General features: G+C 52.6%; 1 protein-coding gene across 1 annotated transcript; it reads left to right on the plus strand.

Annotated features, from left to right (window-relative positions):
• The first annotated feature begins 528 nt into the window (after positions 1 to 528).
• Positions 529 to 23,542, plus strand: LOC144670500 (NF-kappa-B inhibitor alpha-like). The gene is made up of 6 exons (XM_078533000.1): positions 529 to 1,086; positions 6,352 to 6,454; positions 11,556 to 11,802; positions 12,743 to 12,831; positions 19,191 to 19,439; positions 22,271 to 23,542. Exons 1-6 carry the CDS (start codon positions 788 to 790, stop codon positions 22,325 to 22,327), a joined length of 1,044 nt encoding a protein of 347 aa, XP_078389126.1. The 5' UTR covers positions 529 to 787; the 3' UTR covers positions 22,328 to 23,542.
• The last annotated feature ends 51 nt before the right edge of the window (positions 23,543 to 23,593 follow it).

Consider the following 23,593-nt stretch of genomic DNA (forward strand, 5'->3'; position numbering starts at 1 on the left):
GATACCCGGGAGTGAGTTACAGGCCGGAATCCAGTTGGGGGGTTTGGATGCAATGTCTGACAAGCTCACTCACAGGAACAGCATGAGGACATTCAGCCCTTTGAGCTTGCTCTGTCATATTCAATTGGTTTATGTTTGATCTGTACCTGAGTTCCAGGTACTGATGGTCACTCGCTGGTGATCAGAGGCAGGGTTTGATCAGGGATATTAGAGGCAGTCCAGAGATTAAATAGTGGCTGGCATTCAGCAGCACTGATATAGGATGCACAACGAACCATATATCCTTTGGAACTGCACCGTGACTTATTGGACATGTGTTACTGCTTATTACATAAAAGTGTTTGGAGATAAAGGTTTCTTAAAGGGCCACTTCTGCTCCGCTGGTCAAACACACTCTGCGGGTTGCAGTTGTTCATATGAGATCAGGTCTGGTTTTGCCAGCACGTTAAAGGGACAGGAAGCTGCCTCCACCTTCCCTTTAAGTGTCTGGCAGTCAGCCAAGCGAAGGGGCTGGGGGAGGGGTTCTCAGGGGAAGTTCCACAAACTGCGAGGGTTTATTTCGGGACTTGACGTGCAAAAGGCAGTCTGCAGTCAGTTTAATGCAGAGGGCAAGGAAAAACAAGTCCGAGTCCTCCCTCCACCACCACCCCCCCACCCCCAACCACCACCCCCACCCCATCCCCACCTCCCGCAACCCCTCACGACTCCAAAGCGATTTCTCCAAACCCTCTGAACTGCCGGGCTTGCTCCTTCTGACCCGCTGCCTGAAAACCTGCCAGTTTGGAACATGTCCCTGAGCGTCGACAGCAGCAAGGAATGTGCCGGGTTTAAACTCCCCGAGGAGCAGAGCTCCCAGTGCGACTCCGGGCTGGGCGGAGGGCTGGAGCAGCGGGAGCCCTGGGGGCAAAGCCCGGGCCTGCCGTGCAGCTCGGGGGAGGACAGGTGCGAGTCTGCCTGCGACTCAGCCTACGGCTCGGGCCTGCTGGAGAGCTTCAGCTCCCACTGCTCCCTGGGGGCCTCCAACAAGGCCCCGGTCCACGAGGCCACCTTCGACCCCTGGGCCTACCTGAGCGAAGAAGGAGACACGTAAGTGTAAACTATTTCCCCCCCCTTTAATGGTGGGGGCACCGGTTGAAGCGATTTTTAAATTCATGCGCTCGAGACTCGGGAGAGGACGAGTTGCGTCGCTGTTGTAGCGTCTCGGGAATCTCTTGGAAGCGCTTCTCTTGAAGCGTGGTCGCTCCTGTCATGTAGGAGACGCCGGCTTGCGCGCACAGCAAGATCCCACAAACAGCGATGTGTCACAGTGACCCACAGATCAGCATCTGTTTTTTCTTTATGTGGTGTTGGTTGAGGGATAAACATTGGGCCTCGGGACACCGGGGAGAACTGCCTCGGCTGCACCCGCCCCCCAGCGTCCGTGGGATCTTTCGCGTCCACCCGAGGGGGCAGACGGGGCCTCGTGCCCAACGTCTGAGCCGAAAGACGGCGCCTCTGACAGTGCGGCACTCCTTCTGTACTGGCCAGCGGGGGGGGGGGGGTGGTGTCAAGTCTGGATTACGGGGCTCAAGCCTTTTGGAACGGGGGTCGAACCCACAACTCACTGTCTCCGAGGCAAGACAGGGTGGTACCCAGAAGGGACGTGGTTGGCGCTGCGCGTGCCCAAGTTAAGTTGCGGATCCAGGAAGACCACTGGAGGGGTTGCGGGGTGGGGGTGAGGTGGGGAGTGGTGCCCCAGAGCCGTGACCTTCCACCCTCTTTAATCCAGGATCGTTCGAGGCGGAAGTTCTGGAAAACTCCGGCGCTCAGTCGGTCGCGCTCTCGGCTCTTGAGACAGGTCGCGCGACCCGACGGCGTTGGCAGTGGCGTGCAGCCACGATGCCTCCTGCGAGATCAGCACAGCCAAGGGACCGTTGGGTGGCCAACCAGCCCGCTGCGGCCGTGCCAGCTCTCTGCAATGGCTACTCGCCTCGTCTCACTCCCCACCTCCCACCCCGGTCCTCTCCCCTCGGCCCTGCCATCTGATTTTCTCTCCAAAATAATTACCCGCCTTCCTTCTGTGTGCCGCGGCTGACCCTCCCCTCTTACCGCCCTCTCGGGCAGTGCATTCCACCTTAACCACTCTCTGCGTGTAAAGGCTTGGCTTTATGGAGCTGCTGTTGGGTCTTTTGCCAATAGCCTTGAACCTGTGCCCTCTCGTTCTTGATCCTTCCGCCGAGGGGAACAGTTTCTCCCCATCGGCTCTCTGTCCAGACCCTCCACCCCGCCCCCGCCCCCGCTCTCGTGGCTTTCGATCCATCAAATGTCCTCTCAACCTTCTCTTCTCCAAATGGGAACAGTCCCAGCTTCTCCCATCTGCTTTCTCACAACTGAAGTTCCTCATCCCTGGGACCGTCCTCGTGAACCTTCCGCGCCCTCTCCGAGGTCTTCGCATCCTTGCTTAGAGTCCGGTGCTCAGAACTGTCCGCTTGAGGCAGGAGCCAGTGTTTTACAAAGGTTCGCCATAACTTTGTTCAGCCACCCCCCCACCCCCCTCTTAGTCTACCCCCTCACAAAGACCCTACACCTCCCAACTCCCTGGCAGCATCCCAATTGGCTCTTAAACGATTCCTGGAGGTTCCTGACTCCCCCCACTCCACACCCAACCACCGCGCTATCTGGAAGTCCATTTTTAACTATCCATTGCTCTCTGTGCAAAGAGGATCTTTCATCTACCGGTGCCCAGAGTTGCATTTTAGTGATTTGACCCCTGCCTCACCTCTCCCAGGAGTCAAATGATCATGGAGTTGGTTGGGGGTTGGGGGTGGGGGAAGGGGAATTGTCCTCCTGGACCTTTGGCAGGCGAGAACTGGTTTGAGTTATATCTTGTGATGTGCTGAGAGTTTCTGCAGCAATATTGAGGTGAGGGTTAATTTGGGGCAAACAGGGTCGGCGGCGGTGGGGGGGGTGGGTGGGTGGTGTGGGGTGTGATTGTGATTTGGGGTCTGGCTGGAGTGTGCGTGTGTGAGATTCTAATTGTGGTGGCCGGGCGGTGGGGGGGTAGCTGAATCTGCAGTCTCTGCAGCCTTATCGGGGCGCGGGAGGCTGTTTTGCCCACCTTCCTTCCCGTTCGTTCAGAGGCAACCTGTACCGAGCCGCAGAGCAGCGCCCCCGACGCTTTGTAAATTACCCTGGGTTTTCACAGCCCCCGCTGGATCGTTCCAGGTCCCGATCCCTTTACGTGAAAACGTTCCCAGCCTCAGTTCCCTTTTCCCTAGCTTGACCCATCCCGCTCTGAAACACGAGTCGAGCTTTACTGTCTCCGGTCTCTCCGGCTATCTTGAGTCCCTTTGTGGAATCACCTCTCGAGTGCCGGGTTTCAGACTGAAACCCCCACCTGTGCCTCTGTCACCTCCGGACTCAAGCGTTCCAATGCTCTCCCTGTCCAGCCTCTTAATTTTGGGGGGAGTTGGGGATGTTCCAATTCCTAGTCCTGGGGGGTGGGGATGTTCCAATTCCTTACCTGGGGGGGGGATGTTCCAATTCCTAGTCCTGGGGGGGGGGGGTGTGGGGATGTTCCAATTCCTAGTCCTGGGGGGGGTGTGGGGATGTTCCAATTCCTAGTCCTGGGGGGGGGGGGTGTGGGGATGTTCCAATTCCTAGTCCTGGGGGGGGGGTGTGGGGATGTTCCAATTCCTAGTCCTGGGGGGGGTGGGGATGTTCCAATTCCTGACCCCGTAGGGATGTTCCAATTCCTATTCCTGAGGGGGTGGGGATGTTCCAATTCCTAGTCCTGGGGGGGGGGGGGGGGGGGTGGGGATGTTCCAATTCCTAGTCCTGGGGGGGGGGTGGGGATGTTCCAATTCCTGACCCAGGGGGAGGGGGGTGTGGGGATGTTCCAATTCCTAGTCCTTGGGTGGGGGGGGCGGTGGGGATGTTCCAATTCCTAGTCCTGGGGGGGGGGGGGGGGGGGAGGATGTTCCAATTCCTGACACCCCTATTCCACTGAACTTAGAAGACTAATCGTCATCGAATCGAGGTGTTTTAAGATGATTAAAAGAAGCTGCCCGGCTCGATGGGAGGAAACTGCTTTCTCTGGCGAGCTGGAGCGCAGAACACGGCGGGGGGGGGGGGGGGGGGGGTGTGGGAGTGGGGGGGATGGGGGGGGATGGTGGGGGGGGGGGAGGGTGGGAGTGGGGGGGGGGGGAGGGTGGGAGTGGGGGGGGGGAGGGTGGGAGTGGGGGGGGGGAGGGTGGGAGTGGGGGGGGGGAGGGTGGGAGTGGGGGGGGATGGGGGGGGAGGGTGGGAGTGGGGGGGGATGGGGGGGAGGGTGGGAGTGGGGGGGGATGGGGGGGGGAGGGTGGGGGGGGAGGAGGGTGGGAGTGGGGGGGGAGGGTGGGAGTGGGGGGGGGATGGGGGGGGGGAGGGTGGGAGTGGGGGGGGGGATGGGGGGGATGGTGGGGGGGGGAGGAGGGTGGGAGTGGGGGGGGGAGGGTGGGGATGGGGGGGGATGGTGGGGGGGGAGGAGGGTGGGAGTGGGGGGGGATGGGGGGGGGAGGGTGGGAGTGGGGGGGGATGGGGGGGGGATGGTGGGGGGGGGAGGGGGGGGATGGTGGGGGGGGGATGGGGGGGAGGGTGGGGGGGGGATGGGGGGGGAGGGTGGGAGTGGGGGGGGATGGTGGAGGGGGGGAGGAGGGTGGGAGTGGGGGGGATGGGGGGGGGATGGTGGGAGTGGGGGGGGGAGGGTGGGAGTGGGGGGGGAGGGTGGGGACGCAAAACCTTGAAAGGAGAGCCCCAGGCCGTTGAGGGGGGGGGGATGTGAGGAAACGCTTCTACGCGCAGAGGGGGGGGAGCGGGGAATCTGGAAACTCCCTCCCCTCCCAAAAAGAGCTGCGGATCCTGGGGCAGGGCGGGGCGGGGGGAGGGGGGGCGGTGCAGTTTTGAAGACCGAGGGACGGGTAGATTTTTTTTTTGTTCAGTAATGAATGCGGAGCCAGGGCCGGTAAACGGGGCAGAGGGTGCGGACCAGCTGCCGTGACCCGGACTGCGTGGAGGCGGCGTTACCGGGACGAGGTGCGACTGTGGATTCCCGGCGCTCCATAAAGCGATTATAAACGGACGGACTTGCGGCTGTGCGGCTTCACCCCGCCCCCTCCCTTAAAAACTCACGTCCCAGTTTGCCATTTTTCCCAACCCGACGGCACGATTCCCGAACCTGGAGAGATTCTGGGAACTGTGAATGACGCACTCGGCCAAATCCCTTCCCCCTTGTTTTGTCGACAGCCAGACGTTCGTGGCACTCCTAAGTCCCGTCGTTCCCTGGATTCGCGTTGCCTCGCTGAAATTGAAAATTCCCCCCCCCTCCCCGGCTTCATTTTTAGGTTCCCCCTCGTACCCGTGGTAAATCCGCCTCCCCCATCCCCCCCGCCCTTCCACGGTGAAAACGCTGGCCAAGTTCTCCGTCAATAAGTCTGCCGATGCCTTGCGGCCCTCTGTTTGACAGGGGTGGACAGAATCACGAGGGTCTAAGACAGGAGAAACTGTTTTTTCCCAGCGGCAGGGAGGGGTCGGTCACCAGAGGGGGGGGACACAGATTGAAGAGAATCGGCAAAAGAGCCAGAGAGAGGCGGGGTGGGGGGGGAGATGAGGAGAATATTTTTTTTTTTAAACGCAGCGAGTGGTTGTGATCTGGAAGGCGCTGCCTGAAAGGGCGGCGGAAGCAGATTCAATCGGGACTTTCGAAAGAGGGATTGGATAAATACTTGTAGGGGAAACATTTGCAGGGATAGTGGGGGGGGAAAGAGCAGGAGTGGGGGGGAGTGGGTCTAATTGGATAGCTTTTTCAAAGGGCCAGCAGAGGCACGATGGGCTGAATGCCGCCTTCTGTGCTGGATGATTCCAGCTACTCAAGTCTAACTAGTGGTAGATTCACTCCTAAGGCAAATTGTTGCCAGGCAAATTGGGCCATAACCTAAAGATCAGATCAGTTCTAGAGGTCCCTCTTTACAAAATGCACCATCGTGTAGTGGTTATGTTACTAATAATGGAGCCCTGGATTAATAATTCACAGAGCATGGGCTCAAATCCCACCATTTTAGAAAAGGAAACTTGGTCCCGAAACCTACACGAACGTGATTAACTCTTAACTGCCCGATGCAAAGGCCCGAAACGACTGTATCGAACCATTAGCGCTTAAAGGTGGCTCACCAGCACTTACCCAGGACTATCAGGGAGATGGGCAACCAGCACTGGCCTTGCCAGTCACGCTCGCCTTCTGGGGGGTGGGTTTTGCTGGACTGGTAGAATGCCCCCACGTTTTGGGAAATCTGACAGTCCTGCCTTCTCCTGATCCCTAATCCCTTCCTTTTTCAGATTCCTCCATCTCTGCATCATTCACGAGGTTGAGGCCTTGGCCCTGGCTTTCATCGCCCACTGCACCCTGGAGTATCTGAACTGGCAGAATGACCTCCTTCAGGTAAACTACAAGCGCCTTGAACGGGATGGTGCAGGGCTCACATGCTCACCGGGTATGTCTCTCTCGCCTCTGAGTAATGTTGTGGTGGGGTGGGGGGTGGAGGAACTCTCTCCAAAGACTCCAGTGATGCACTGAGGGAGTGCTGCAGTGTCCGAGGCGCCGCCTTTCCAATGAGACATTAGCACTTAGCTCCACGGCCTCTATTCGAGGGGAGAGCAGGCGGGTGGGAGGGGTGGGGTCTTTCCGATGTCCTGAGGCCAATATTGATCCATCAACCAGCGTCACTACCAAGAGAAAAAAAAAAACCAGATTGTCTGGTCATTATCACGCTGCCGTCCGTGGGAGCTTCCTGTGCACAAAATGGCTGCCGCGTTTGCTACATTGCAACAGAGGACGACACTTCAAGTGTGCCTCGCCGACTGTAAGGCGCTCTGGGGCGTCAAGAGGTCAGGAGAGGCGCTACACAAATGGAACAGCAAGTCTCACTCTTCCGTTGGGGCTGAGGAACCTGGGGGCTACAGGAGTAAAACTGAAACTCGGTTAGAGTGGGGTTTCTGCCCGGCTTGTTCTGATCAGGGGATTCCCTGTGGTAAAGTCCCTTCACTCATAGTCAAACCGTGCCTGAACGGGCAAGTTACGTTCTGATGGAAGGTGGGGAGGGGAAGGCTTTGCTAATGTGGCTGGGGCAGGTTGTCACGACGTTCTGGCCCTTCGGATGGCGCCTTATTAGGTCACGATGCTCCAAAGAGCTCGGCGGGACTGGTTCACTCTTTGAGTCGAAGGGGTGGGAAGTGGAAAAGCGGGGCGGCCATTTTGTGCACAGCATGATGCCAAAAGCAGCAACGAAATGAACCACAAGTGAGCTATAAACGGCTGGTGGATGAGGGACAAGTGCAGCCGCAGCACCAAGAGGGCTGCTCTGCTCACTTCCTAACCATCCCGTGGGAATTTATATCTTGACCTGAACCAGCTTCCAGTGTCGTTAAAATACGCTTTGCTCGCGAAAACCTCAAAGCGCAATTTTCCCGCGCATGCGAGACAGCTTCGTGTTGTTTTAAACAAAATCTCTCGCCCCGTTCCCCGGCAGATCAAAGTTTTCAGCGCAGAACTAATCCCACTGCCCCGCTCTCTCCCCATAGCCCTGTATCAATCCCAAACTAATCCCACTGCCCCGCTCTCTCCCCATAGCCCTGTATCAATCCCAAACTAATCCCACTGCCCCGCTCTCTCCCCATAGCCCTGTATCAATCCCAAACTAATCCCACTGCCCCGCTCTCTCCCCATAGCCCTGTATCAATCCCAAACTAATCCCACTGCCCCACTCTCTCCCCATAGCCCTGTATCAATCCCAAACTAATCCCACTGCCCCCCCGCTCTCTCCCCATAGCCCTGTATCAATCCCAAACTAATCCCACTGCCCCACTCTCTCCCCATAGCCCTGTATCAATCCCAAACTAATCCCTCTGCCCCACGCTCTCCCCATAGCCCTGTATCAATCCCAAACTAATCCCACTGCCCCGCTCCCTCCCCATAGCCCTGTATCAATCCCCAAACTAATCCCACTGCCCCCGCTCTCTCCCCATAGCCCTGTATCAATCCCAAACCAATCCCACTGCCCCGCTCTCTCCCCATAGCCCTGTATCAATCCCAAACTAATCCCACTGTCCCGCTGTCTCCCCATAGCCCTGTATCAATCCCAAACTAATCCCACTGTCCCGCTGTCTCCCCATAGCCCTGTATCAATCCCAAACTAATCCCACTGCCCCCCGTTCTCTCCCCATAGCTGTGAGGAGCGCTGCACTGTTGGAGGGTCAGTATTGAGGGGGTGCTGCACTGTCGGAGGGCCAGTACTGAGGGGGTGCTGCACTGTCGGAGGGTCAGTACTGAGGGAGTGCTGCACTGTCGGAGGGTCAGTACTGAGGGAGTGCTGCACTGTCGGAGGGTCAGTACTGAGGGAGTGCTGCACTGTCGGAGGGCCAGTACTGAGGGAGTGCTGTACTATTGGAGAATCAGTACTGAGGGAGTGCTGCACTGTCGGAGGATCAGTATTGAGGGAGTGGTGCACTGTCGATGGGTCCGTACTGGGGGAGTGCTGCATTGTTAGAAGTTCAGGAGATCAGTACTGAGGGAGCGCTGCACTCTCGGAGGATCAGTATTGAGGGAGTGGTGCACTGTTGGAGGCTTAGTAGTGCTGGGGTTCCGCACTATCGGAGGTTCCGTCTTTCAGGTGAGCCGGTCAACCGAAGCCCTGCCTGCCCTCTTCGGTGGATGTAAAACATTCCATAGCCTCTATTGGGAGAAGAGCGGCAGGTGGGTGAGGGTGGGGTTGGGTGGGTGTGGGGGGTTGTTCTCCCTGGAGTCCTGGGGCCAATATTTATCCCTCAACCTACATCACTAAACACTAATGATCTGGCCCATTATCTCGTTGCTGTTTGTGGGAGCTTGCTGTGCGCAAATTGGCTGATGCGTTTCCTCCACTTCAACAGTGACCACATCTCAAAAGTACTTCCTCGGCTGTAAGAGGCTTTGGGGCATCCTGAGGCGGTGAAGGCGCTATAGAAATGAAAATCTTTATTTCTTCAAAGGCTGCAGTTCAATCACTCCATGTCTCAAACCATTCCATGTTCCAAAAACCCTCAGTGTCATGAAAGTTCCTCCAACGTCTTTCCTCAGCGACAGTGGTACTTTTAAACGGGTTTTAATATTAAAAGCTGTCACTGATTCCCCCAACCCGAGGAAATAATCTTTCCCGCTTCGTCCAATCGAAATTATTCGGCATCTTAAAATCTCCTTTGGACTTTCACTACTCTGGTGAAAGCAGACCTAATATCTCAATCCTCACAACTGCAGACTGCCACCCCTGGTATCATTGTGCTGAAACCATGCCACTCCCCATCATAAACATCCGCTCCCTCCACCACCGACGCACAGTGTGTACCGTCTACAAGATGCACTGCAGCAACTCACCAAGGCTCCTTCGACAGCACCTCCCATCACCTAGAAGGACAAGGGCAGCAGGTGCATGGGAACACCACCACCTGCAAGTTCTCCTCCAAGCCACATAGCATCCTGGCTTGGGAGTTGTGGTGCCTGTTCCTTCATTGTTACTAGGTCAAAATCCTGGATCTCCCTCCCGCGAAAGTACAGAGGGATTTAACCTCACAGACCCTGCTGTAGTTCAGGAGGAAAGCCCACCACCACCTTCTTAAAGGCAACGGGAAATTGGCAATAAATGCCAGCATTGCCAACAATACCAACATTCTGAGCAATATTTTGTAAAAAAAAAGCTGTCTTTCCTTTCTACAATAGAGCTCCCCAAATTGTCTGTAATGCTGTAACTGTGTTTTAACTGTGCATTGTGCTCTAACGGTGTGTTAACAGTGCACAGCATGCTGTGTTCGAACAGTATTCTGCCTGTGTGCTGTGTTCTGCCTGTGCGCTGTGTTCTGCCTGTGCGCTGTGTTCTGCCTGTGCGCTGTGTTCTAACATCCTGATGTGCATGGGATTGGGGGTAGTGTATTGAGATGGATAGAAAACTGTTTGGCAGACAGGAAACAAAGAGTAGGAATAAACGGGTCTTTTTCCGAATGGCAGGCAGTGACTAGTGGGGTACCGCAGGGTCGGTGCTGGGACCCCAGTTATTCACAATATATATTAATAATTTAGATGAGGGAACTAAATGTAATATCTCCAAATTTGCAGACGACACAAAGCTGGGTGGGAGGGTGAGCTGTGAGGAGGATGCAGAGATGCTTCAGTGTGATTTGGACAAGCTGAGTGAGTGGGCAAATACATGGCAGATGCAATATAATGTGGATAAATGTGAGGTTATCCAATTTGGTAGCAAAAACAGGAAGGCAGATTATTATCTGAATGATTATAAATTGAGAGAGGGGAATGTGCAACGAGACCTGGGTGTCCTCATGTACCAGTCGCTAAGGTAAGCATGCAGGTGCAGCAGGCGGTAAAGAAGGCAAATGGTATGTTGGCCTTCATAGCGAGAGGGTTGAGTACAGGAACAGGGATGCATTGCTGCAATTAATCAGGGCCTTGGACCTGGAATATTGTGTGCAGTTTTGGTCTCCTTATCTGAGGAAGGATGTTCTTGCTATAGAGGGAGTGCAGCGAAGGTTTACCCGACTGATTCCTGGGATGGCAGGATGAGGAGAGATTGAATCGGTCAGGATTATATTCGCTGGAGTTCAGAAGAACGAGGGGGGATCTCATAGAAACCTATAAAATTCTAACAGGACTAGACAGGGTAGATGCAGGAAGGATGTTCCCAATGGTGGGGGAGTCCAGAACTAGGGGTCACAGTCTGAGGATAAGGGGTAGACCATTTAGGACTGAGATGAGGAGAAATTTCTTCACCCAGAGAGTGGTGAGCCTGTGGAATTCAATACCACAGAAAGTAGTTGAGGCCAAAACATTGTATATTTTGAAGAAGGAGTTAGATATAGCTCTTGGGGCGAAAGGGATCAAAGGGTATGGGGAGAAAGCGGGAGCAAGCTGTTGAGTTGGATGATCAGCCATGATCATAATGAATGGCGGAGCAGGCTCGAAGGGCCGAATGGCCTACTCCTGCTCCTAGTTTCTATGTTTCTATGACTTGGAACTATATCCCCTACGTTCCTTCACTGTCGCTGGGTCAAAATCCTGTAACTCCCTCCCTAACAGCGCTGTGGATGTATCTACACCATCGGTACCGCAGCGGCTCAGGAAGGCAGCTCACCCCCAGCTTCTCAAGGGGCAACATCCCGTGAAAGAATAAATGTTTTAAAATCTATGCGTTGTTTGCTATCTATGCATTAACTGTGCACTATGTTCTAACCATGTGCTGTGTTGTTATTGTGCGCTGTACACTGTCTATGCACTAACTGTGCTAGCTATGCGTTAACTGTGCGCTATGTTCTAACCGTGTGCTACACTACTGTGTGCTGTGCTCTGTGCACTAACTGTGTGCTATCTATGCATTAACTGTGCACTAACTATGTTCCAGCCACGTGCTGTATTGTTACTGTGTGCCATGTTCTGTCTATGCACCAACTGTGTGCTATCTGTGCTCTAACTTGCACTAACCGCTGTTCCCTCTGAATTTCAGACACCCCTGCATTTGGCCATGTATACCCGACAGGCAAACATCGTGCGCCAGCTGGTTCTGAAGGGGGCGGACACAGAGCTGCAGGATCGCAACGGAAACACCCCACTGCACCTGGCCTGCCAGTACAGCCTGGAGGAGTGCGTGCAGGCTCTTACGAAGCCCGTCGCAGCCGAAGAGCGCGCCCTTTTGGGATGCGAAGCTTTCAACGAGTCGGGACCTCCGAACCTTGAACGACACAACTGGCAAGGTGCAGTGTTAGCGAGGACATAGCATTTATGCCAACAGTCCTTATAATCGCAAAACCTCTGCTAACTGTCTTTGTGAGGGTGAAAGGGGTAGGCTGGGGGGCTGTATGTATTGGAGAGCAGGAGCTTTGCAGTGTTCAGTCACACTTCCACAGGTGTAGGGCAGTTTGTGGAGAGGACACTCTCAGTTGGTCACCTCCGAGTCACAAGGCTCTGTGTTCACATCTACATGCAATAAAAAAACACAAAGCTGATACTCCATCGCAGTACTGAAGGAGTGCTGCACTGTCAGAGGCGCCGTCTCTCGGACGAGGCGGCAAACCGAGGCCCATGCTCGGGTGGACATAAACAAAAAAAAAAATAATAATACCCGCCCGACGTCACAATTTGAAACAAGAGCAGGCGAGTTACTGGCCAACATTAACCCTCAGACCAACATCACACACAGAAGGAGAAAAGATGATCTGGGTCGTCATCCCGTTGCTGTCTGTGGGATCTTGCTGCGCCCAAATTGGCTGCTGCATTTCCTACACTACAACAGCGACTATCCTTCAAAACGCGATTTACTAGCGCAACGCGCTTTGGGACATCCAGCGGCCGAGAAAGGCGCTATACAAATGCAAGTCTTTCTTTTTTGAAACAGACCCATTCGTCGCCGGGAATAATTATTCTAATCAAAACACTTGAGTTCGCTTTTTAGTTATGAAGTGCACACAGCGGGGTACGTTTACTGAGACAGGGTTTCTTATCCGTTCGTGCTAGTAAAGGGCTCCATTCCGTTCGCATTGTGAAGAAACTACTAGAGCCGGGTGGGATGGAGGAAGGGGGTTAGCTTGTATTGAATGATGTCCCACCTTCCTTTGGAGTGTGGGGTGGCAGAGGCGGGATCCTGACTGTGTTCGGGGCTGTTAATGGACGATGTCTCTGGGGTTCTTTCTGCAGGTTTGACCTGTTTGCACCTGGCAGTCCTCTATCGGAATGACGCGATGGTGGAGCATCTGCTGGCTTCAGGAGCGAGGGTCAATACCCAGGTCAGACTGAGCCCCGGGACTCCAGTTACATCGACCTTCCACGTACCGACTGCACACATCCCGCAACACACCGATCCAGCCCCATGGACACCAATATACCCCACCTACACACCAATATACCCCCCCTAAACACCAATATACCCCCCTACACACCAATATAACCCACTACACACCAATATACCCCCCTACACACCAATATATCCCCCTACACACCAATATATCCCCCTACACACCAATATACCCCCCTAAACACAAATATACCCCCCCTACACACCAATCCAGCCCCATGGACACCAATATACCCCCCCTAAACACCAATATACCCCCCTACACACCAATATAACCCACTACACACCAATATACCCCCCTACACACCAATATATCCCCCTACACACCAATATATCCCCCTAAACACCAATATACCCCCCTACACACCAATATATCCCCCTACACACCAATATATCCCCCTACACACCAATATACCCCCTACACACCAATATACCCACCTACACACCAATATACCCCCTACACACCGATATACCCCCTACACACCGATATACCCCCTACACACCAATATACCCCCCTACACACCAATATACCCCCCTACACACCAATATATCCCCCTACACACCAATATACCCCCCTACACACCAATATACCCCCTACACACCAATATACCCCCTACACACCAATATACCCCCTACACACCAATATACCCCCTACACACCAATATACCCCCTACACACCAATATACCCCCTACACACCAATATACCCCCTACACACCAATATATCCCCTACACACCAATATACCCCCTACACACCAATATACCCCCTACACACCAATATACCCCCTACACACCAATATATCCCCTACACACCAATATATCCCCTACACACCAATATATCCCCCTACACACCAATATACCTCACTACATACCAATATACCCTCTACACACCAATATACCCCCTCTACACACCAATATACCCCCTACACACCAATATACCCCCTACACACCAATATACCCCCTACATACCAATATACCCCCTACACACCAATATACCCCCTACACACCAATATACCCCCTACACACCAATATACCCCCTACACACCAATATACCCCCTACACACCAATATATCCCCTACACACCAATATACCCCCTACACACCAATATACCCCCCTACACACCAATATACCCCCCTATACACCAATATACCCCCCTACACACCAATATACCCCCCTACACACCAATATACCCCCCCTAAACCCCCAATATAGCCCCCTACACACCAATATACCCCCCTACACATCAATATACCCCCCTACACACCAATATACCCCCCTAAACCCCCAATATACCCCCCTACACACCAATATACCCCCCTACACACCAATATACCCCCCTACACACCAATATATCCCCCTACACACCAATATATCCCCCTACACACCAATATATCCCCCTACACACCAATATACCCCCCTAAACACAAATATACCCCCCCTACACACCAATCCAGCCCCATGGACACCAATATACCCCCCCTAAACACCAATATACCCCCCTACACACCAATATAACCCACTACACACCAATATACCCCCCTACACACCAATATATCCCCCTACACACCAATATATCCCCCTAAACACCAATATACCCCCTACACACCAATATATCCCCCTACACACCAATATATCCCCCTACACACCAATATACCCCCTACACACCAATATACCCACCTACACACCAATATACCCCCTACACACCGATATACCCCCTACACACCGATATATCCCCCTACACACCAATATACCCCCCTACACACCAATATACCCCCCTACACACCAATATATCCCCCTACACACCAATATACCCCCCTACACACCAATATACCCCCTACACACCAATATACCCCCTACATACCAATATACCCCCTACACACCAATATACCCCCTACACACCAATATACCCCCTACACACCAATATACCCCCTACACACCAATATACCCCCTACACACCAATATATCCCCTACACACCAATATACCCCCTACACACCAATATACCCCCTACACACCAATATACCCCCTACACACCAATATATCCCCTACACACCAATATATCCCCTACACACCAATATATCCCCCTACACACCAATATACCTCACTACATACCAATATACCCTCTACACACCAATATACCCCCTCTACACACCAATATACCCCCTACACACCAATATACCCCCTACACACCAATATACCCCCTACATACCAATATACCCCCTACACACCAATATACCCCCTACACACCAATATACCCCCTACACACCAATATACCCCCTACACACCAATATACCCCCTACACACCAATATATCCCCTACACACCAATATACCCCCTACACACCAATATACCCCCCTACACACCAATATACCCCCCTATACACCAATATACCCCCCTACACACCAATATACCCCCCTACACACCAATATACCCCCCCTAAACCCCCAATATAGCCCCCTACACACCAATATACCCCCCTACACATCAATATACCCCCCTACACACCAATATACCCCCCTAAACCCCCAATATACCCCCCTACACACCAATATACCCCCCTACACACCAATATACCCCCCTACACACCAATATATCCCCCTACACACCAATATATCCCCCTACACACCAATATACCTCACTACATACCAATTTACCTCACTACATACCAATCTACCACCCCTAAACACCAATATACCCCCTACACACTAATATACCCCCTACACACCAATATAGCTCGTACCCATCAACATAGCCCCCCCCTACAGAGTAGGGCCGATTAGAGATAAAAAAAGGGGGACTTGCGCATGGAGGCAGGAGAAATAGCGGAGGTATTAAACATGTACTTTGCATCTGCCTTTACAAAGGAGGAAGTTGCTACCCAGGCTGAGGTGAGACAGGAGGTAACTGGTACACTGGAAGAATTTACAATTGAGAAGGAGGAGGTTTTAGGAAGGCTATCTTTATTAAATTGATAAGGTACCAGGACCGGATGAGATGCACACAAGGGTACTGAGGGAAATGAGAGTAGAAATTGCAGAGGCACTAGTGATAATCTTCCCGTCTTCCTTAGACACAGGGGTGGTGCCAGAGGACTGGAGAATTGCAAATGTTACACCCTTGTTCAACAGGGGTGCAAGAATAGAGCTGGCAACTACAGACCAGTCAGTTTGACTTCAGTGGTAGGGAAACTTCTGGAAACTAAAATTTGGGACAAAATCAATAGTCACTTAGACAAGTGCATGATAATTAAGGAAAGCCAGCATGGATTCATTAAGGGAAAATCACGTTTAACTAACTTGCTGGAGTTTTTGGAGGAGGTAACAGAGAAGGTTGATGAGGGCAACGCTGTTGATGTGATGTATATGGATTTTCAAAAGGCATTTGATACAGTGCCACACAACAGACTTGTGAGCAAAATTCCAGCTCGTGGAATAAAAGGGAAAGGAGGCAATTGGATAAGAAATTGGCTGAGTGACTAGAAACAGAATAGTAATAAATGGTTGTTTTTCAGATTGGAGGAAGGTTTGTAGTGGAGTTCCCCAGGGGTCAGTATTGGGACCCTTGCTCTTCCTGATATATATTAATGACCGAGACTGTGGTGTGCAGGGCATGATTTCAAAATCTGAAGATGATACAAAGATTGGAAACGTTGTCAACTGTGATTGGGATAGTCTTGAACTTCAAAAGGACATAGACATGTTGGTCGATGGGGCAGACAAGTGGCAGGTGAAGGTCAATGCAGAGAAGTGTGAGGTGATTCATTTTGGCAGGAAGATTATGGAGAGACAGTGTAAAATAAAGGGAGAAACTCTAAAGGAGGTGAAGGAGCAGAGGGACCCCGGTGTTTATGTACATAAGTCATTGAAGATGGCAGGGCTGGTTGAAAGAACAGGTAATAAAGCATATAGTATCTTAGGCTTTATTAATGGGGGCACTGAGTACAAGAGTAAAGAGGTCATGTTGAACTTGTATAAGACACTTTTTAGGCCTCATCTGCAGCATTGCGCTCAGTTCTAGATGCCATACTTGAGAAAGGATGTGAAGGCATTGGAGAGAGTACAAAGGAGATTCACAAGAATGATTCCAGGGATACAGAACTGTAGCTATGAGGATAGATTGGAGAGGTTGGGACTGTTTTCCTTGGAGAAAATATGGTTGAGAGGAGATTTGAAAGATGTATCAAGATCCTGAGGAGTATGGACAGGGTAAATAGTGAGAAACTGTTCCCACTCAAGAGAGCATCAACAACTGGAGGGCACAGGTTCAAAATAATTCACAGAAGGAGTAAAAGTTATGTGAGGAAAAATTTTTTCACCCAGAGGGTGGTTGGAGTCTGGAACGAACTTCCTGAAAGGTGGTGGAGGCAGGTTCGATCGAGATATTCGAAAGGGAATTGGATTGCTACCTGAAAAGAGAGAATGTGCAAGGTTGTGGGGATGAGACAGGGGCATGACACTAGGTAGAATGCTCGTTCAGAGAGACAGTGCAGACTCAATGGGCCGAATGGCCTCCTTCTGCACAGTAGAGATTCTGTGATCTGCGATATACCCTCCTACATGCCAGTCCCCCTCTTAAGCACAAATATATCCCTTACACAACAATCCATCCTCTAAACATCAATATACCCCCGCCCCACCCTCGTACTTCCCCAATAAAGAATTGCAAGTAAATCTGTCCTGGGCTTTGTGAACGTGTGCCCGGGGTGAGTGTACACACAGAGGGTAATTGTGCACGGGGGGCAAGTGTGTGTATAGGGGAGTGAGTGTGCACATGGTTGAGGGGGGGGGGGTGGTGAGTGTGCCTGTGGGGTGTTGAATATGTGTGTGGAGGGTTCAGTGTGCACACGGTGGGGGTGAGTGCATGTTGAGGGGGGAATGTGCCCGTGGTGATTGCCTGTGGGGTGAATGTACACAGTGGGAGTGCGAGCCCTGGGTGAGTGCGAGCCCTGGGTGAGGGCGAGTGCAATCCCAGGGCGAGTGCGCTCCCGGGGCGAGTGCAAGCCTGGGGTGAATGTACACAGTGGGAGTGCGATCCCGGGGCGAGTGCGATCCCGGGGCGAGTGCGATCCCGGGGCGAGTGCGATCCCGGGGCGAGTGCGATCCCGGGGCGAGTGCGATCCCGGGGCGAGTGCGATCCCGGGGCGAACGTGCGATCCCGGGGTGAACGTGCGCCGGGTCAGTGATCGGAGTAGCATCCTTCCCCACCCGTTGGGGCTGATCACCAATCTCTGGTCTACAAATCCACCACATAACTTCAACCTAAGGGTCCGGGTAGTCACAGTGAAGGTCACACAAACTCGCTAAATTTTTTTGATTCTTTCCCGGTATGTGGGCGTCGCTAGCTCGGCCAGCACTTTCATTGCCCATCCCCCATTGCCCTGGAGAAAGCCAGCTGACAGGCTGTACAGGGGGTTCCTTGGCAAATGTCCCTGAGCAATGGGGAGGACCTTCATCTCAATCCCTGGTACTCTAAGTCTACTGTTGTAGACCACGTGGTCAAGGCAGTGTAGAAGTGGGCGAGGGCTTTAACAAGGCTCCAACGCGTCTGCGCTATAATGGGCAGTCCTGAAATTCGGAACCTTGGCTAGCCTCTTCTGGCTGACTGAAGGCTCTGTTGTCTGTGACTCTCCTTGCTAAAGAGCCATACATAGAAGCATACATAGGAAATAGGAGCAGGAGTAGGCCATTCGGCCCTTCGAGCCTGCTCCGCCATTCATTATGATCGTGGCTGATCATCCAACTCAATAGCCTGCTCCCGCTTTCTCCCCATACCCTTTGATCCCTTTCGCCCCCCCAAGAGCTATATCCAACTCCTTCTTGAAAACATACAATGTTTCGGCCTCAACTACTTTCTGTGGTAGTGAATTCCACAGGCTCACCACTCTCTGGGTGAAGAAATTTCTCCTCATCTCAGTCCTAAATGGTCTACCCCATATCCTCAGTCTGTGACCCCTGGTTCTGGACTCCCCCCACCATCGGGAACATCCTTCCTGCATCTACCCTGTCTAGTCCTGTTAGAATTTTATAGGTTTCTATGAGATCCCCCCCATCATTCTTCTGAACTCCAGATGAATATAATGATAACCCCTGACTTCGCTGGGTGGGTCAGTGATTGCTTCCCCGCTCCAGGGTAACGGGCCCCTCACCCGGGTACGACTCTACATGACTCTGGGATGGAGATGCTGAAGGGGAACATCTGGCGGGGGGCTGTGGTGGCAGTGGGGGTGGCGGGGGGAACGTCATCCTGTCTCCCATCTAATCTTTCTCCCCTCTCTCTCTCTCTCGTTCGGTTGGCAGGAGGCGACGAGTGGGCGGACGGCCCTACACCTGGCGGTGGAGTTGGGCGAGATAGGCCTGGTGTCCCGGCTGCTCCGGGGCGGCAGTGACGTGGACGCTCCCATGTACAACGGCTGCACCCCTCTGCACCTTGCGGTGGGGCGGCTGGACGCTGGCATCGCCGCCGCCCTCTGCCAGGCGGGTGCCGACCTGCTGCTGCCCAACCTGGAGGAAGAGACACCGCTGGACCTCGCCAGCAGCAGCTGGAATGTACGTGACTCCTTCCTGGGGGGTGGGGGGGGGGCGGGGGGGGGGGGGGGGGTCCTCTGACGGCAGAGATCGAGGGGCGCGCGGGACTGCCAAAGAAAGGTACGGCAAGGAATTAGAAAGGCAAATGGGGCACGTTGGCCTTCATTGCGAGGGGGATTCGGGTACTGGAGTAAAGAAGTCTTGCTGCAGTTGTCCAGGGTTTTGGTGCAACCACACCCGGAATACCATGTGCAGCTTTGGTCACTATATTTAAGAAAGGATAGGCTTGCATTGGAGGAGGTGCAGCGAAGATTGGTCGCTGGGATGAGGGGGTTGCCCTGTGATGAGAGGCTGAGTTAACTGGGCTTATATTCTCTGGAGTTGGGAAGAATGGGAGGCGATCTCATTGGAACCTACAAGATTCTGAAGGGGTTGTGACAGGGTGGGCGCTGAGAGATTGTCCCCGCTGGTCGGGGAATCTAAAACACGGGGGGGCCCAGTCTCAGGCTAAGGGGCCGATCGTTTAGGACCGAGATGCGGGGAAGTTATTTCGCTCGTGAAATAACTTGTGAGTCTTTGGAATTCTCTACCATGGAAGGTTGTGGATGTTCCATCATTGAATCCATTTAAGGCTGAGATAGACCTCTCAGGGAATTAAGGGAAATGGGGACCGGGTGGGAAAATGGAGTTGAAGACCAAAATCAGCATTGAATGGTGGAACAGGCTCGATGGGCTGAATGGTCTAACCTTGCTTCTATTTCATGTGTTCATGTATTCTCCAATACCCTGTCACACACTTGCTGCTCAATTTCAATATTAGAAAGACTGTCCTCTTTCTCTGTCTCATGTCTCCCATCTGTCGAAAAGAATTAAACCAAAAATAAATCTATATATATATATATCTACAATATATTCAAAGACTTACTCCTGCACTCATTTCCTGTCAACCCTACCTGTCCTAAGACTTTGATTTCTCCATCAGAAATGGAAACTGCTACGTAAACATGTCACACTGCAGTTACACCCTCCCACCAGTAGTGGGGCTAGATGTGTTTTCATCATGACATTTTATCATTGGAAATAATTAACCAGCAGGGTTGCAGTTATATTACTGGACTTGTAACCCAGAAACCCAGATATAAACATCCAAAAAATAACACGAGTTCGAATCCCACCATGGAAGTTTGAGAATTTGAATTCAGTAAAATCCAGAATAAAAAGCTGCGCTCAGTAAAAAGTGACCATGAAGCTGTTGGATTGTTGTCAATGTCCTTCGAAGGGAAGGGAACCTGGCGTCCTTACCCAGTCTGGACCTATTACGTAGCTTCAATCCCACACCAACCTGGTTGACTCTTAACTGACCTCTGAAGCGGCCGAGAGAAACACTCAAGTTGTCAAAAAGAAGATATAAAAACAGAAAATGCAGTAAAAACTCAGCAAGTCTGGCAGCGTCTGTGGAGAGAGAACCAGAGTTAAACGTTTTGAGTCCGTATGACTTCTTCAGATACGGACTCTGAAACGTTAACTCTGTTCCTCTCTCCACGGACGCTGCCAGACCTGTTGAGTTTTTCCAGCACTTTCTGTTTTTATTACAGATTTCCAGCATCCGCAGCATTTTGCTTTTAGCTTTAGTCAAAAAGAACCTCCCCGCCTCTCTCTCCTCCTTTAAGACGCTCCCTAAAAACTATTTCTTTGACCAAGCTTTTGATCACCCGTCCCTAATATCTCCTTGTGTGGCTCGGAGTCAAATTCTATTTGTTAGTGCCCCTGTGAAGTGCCTTGGGATGCTTTATGTTAAAGGCGATTTATAAATGCAAATACAGGTTTCTGTTGTCTCTTTTCTCCAATCCTGATCTCTCTGTCTCTCTCCCTCTCTTTCAGTTGGCTTCTATTACTTGCTCTCTCTGTGTCTGTTTCTTTCTCTGCCTCCCTCCATCTCCTCTCTCTCTCTCTCTCTCTCTTTCTTTCTCTCTGTGTTTCTCCCTCGTTGTCCCTCCCTCTCCCTGCATCCTTCCTCTCTCCATCTCAGAGCGGTATTCTCATTAAAATGGTGCAATCTCGATGAATTCTTAACAAAATGGATATTCCTGTAACCTGGTGGGTATGTGGGAGATTGAATGTTTACTGGGACGAGGAGATGGGGAGGAGCAGAGAAAATTTAAGCAAGTCACTAATAGCTAGTGGCCAGGTACAAAAAGTAATTAAAAAGCCTAATGGAATGTTGGCCTTTATCCCAAGGGGACTGGGATCCAAAGGGGCGGGAGTTACGTTACAGTTTATATAACGTTCTGATCAGACCCCATGTGGGGTAACTGGGTTCAGTTCTGGGCCCCGCACCTCAGGAAGGATATATCGGCCTTAGAGGGGGCACAGTGTAGGTTCACCAGAATGATACCAGGGCTTAAAGGATTAAATTCTGAGGACAGACTAGGCTTGTATTCCCTTGTGCATCGAACATTGTGGGGTGACCTAATCGAGGAGTTTGAAAGTGTTTGTTCTTTAGTGTCGACAGAGAGAAATCAGCTGGCAGGAAGAGCCTAGAAGCAAGGGGGTAGGTAGAGTCTTCAAATGGGAGCCAGGTCAATCAGGGGCGATGTCAGGAAGTGCTTCTTCACCCAAAGGGGAGTGGAAATATGGAACTTTCTCCCTAAAAATGCCACAGATACTTAGGCTCAATTTAAGCTTTCAAGGCTGACTGACGTTTTTTTTTTGCTGGGTAAAGGTATCAAGAGATATGGTGCACAGTTGGGTAAATATGAGCCAGGTCGGCCATGAATGGCGGAACAGGCTTAAGGAACAAAATGGCCCCCTCCTCCCGTTCCCCCGACGTTCAACGTTGTCCCTTGTTTCAGGTTCTCGAGCTGTGTCCGTTCGACGACGTGAGGCTACGGGGACTGCCGGTGGTGTGACAGGGCAGGACCAGCGGACGTCGGTCTGTACAGAACGCAACTGAGAAGCAAGGGGATGAGGCCCTAGTCTCGCGGCCTGCGGGAGGCCCACCCGGCATGGGGACCTTGCAGACAAGCGCGCGGCTTGGAGAAACCGGTCCTGCCCGCCTCCTTCTGCCCTGACTCCGCTTCCTGGACAGCGGGGACGACTGAGGACGTTGCTACAGAAACAGGAGGGTGCGGTGTACCCCCCACCCCCCCCCCAGGCCAGGGCCAGGCCAGGCACGCGGGAAGAGGCTGCGTGGGGCCTCGCAGGAACGAGCCATGATTTTAATGGGTTAAACAATACCTGAGGAGGAAGCTTCTGGAGGAGACTCGCTTCTAGGACAGGTGTTAAGTTGGGAGGCGGTGGGGTGGGGGGGGCCGGTAATCTGTACATACTGATTGCGTTTTATTTTACCGCGTTAAATTTAAAATTGTTCTCATCGCTGCAACCTCCTCCAGCTTTAAACACTCCCCACCCCGACCCCCCTCCGCATGCTTCAGTCTCCCCGCTGGCTCTCACCTTGCGTCCCTTGCCCCAAAATTAGCTGGCCTTCGAGAGCCTCCGTCCAGCTCCCTCCGAGCTTCCCCCTCGTTGAAGCTGCCCACCTCTCTCGACTTTAAAAAAAAAATTAAACGCCCTCAAAAACCCAACCCCCCTCGGACCAGCTTTTCTTCCTAGTTCCTCCCGTCTGAGCCCCGCAACCCGGGCCGGCGCTCCCCGGTGCCAGTGACGAGGGGGGTGCTGCACTGCCCGAGGTGCCGTCCTTCAAGGCGAGAGGTGAAACTGAGCTCTCGGGTGGGGAGGTCAACGGTCAGCCAGGCGCAATTCGACGTGCCTGATGGACACCTTCTGTGCCGTTATGACTCTTGGAAGAAGAGCAAGGCTGGGGAGTTCTCCCATTGGCCAATACTTACCCACCCCCCCGCCCCCCCCAGCCAATATTGCTAAAAATAGGCCATCTGGTCATTACGTCAATTCTGTTTGTAAATTGGCTGTCGCGTGTCCTGCATTATAGCGGTGACTACACTTCACAAACGTAACGCACTTTGGGATGCCCTGAGGTAGTGAATGGTGCTATACAAATGCAAGTTCTTTCTTCCTACTCGATCCCTTCTTGCTAACCCTATTTTCCGCCCAATGTGTCAGGTGCTTTTGATTTTCCTTACATTAAAGGCACAGAATAAACTCAAGTTGTCGTCTTGCTTGGTTCGCTCTTTAGTTTGGCCATCCAGGTTTGGCCC

Source organism: Cetorhinus maximus, chromosome 31 (assembly GCF_964194155.1).
Source record: "Cetorhinus maximus chromosome 31, sCetMax3.hap1.1, whole genome shotgun sequence".
Taxonomy (NCBI): Eukaryota; Metazoa; Chordata; class Chondrichthyes; order Lamniformes; family Cetorhinidae; genus Cetorhinus; species Cetorhinus maximus.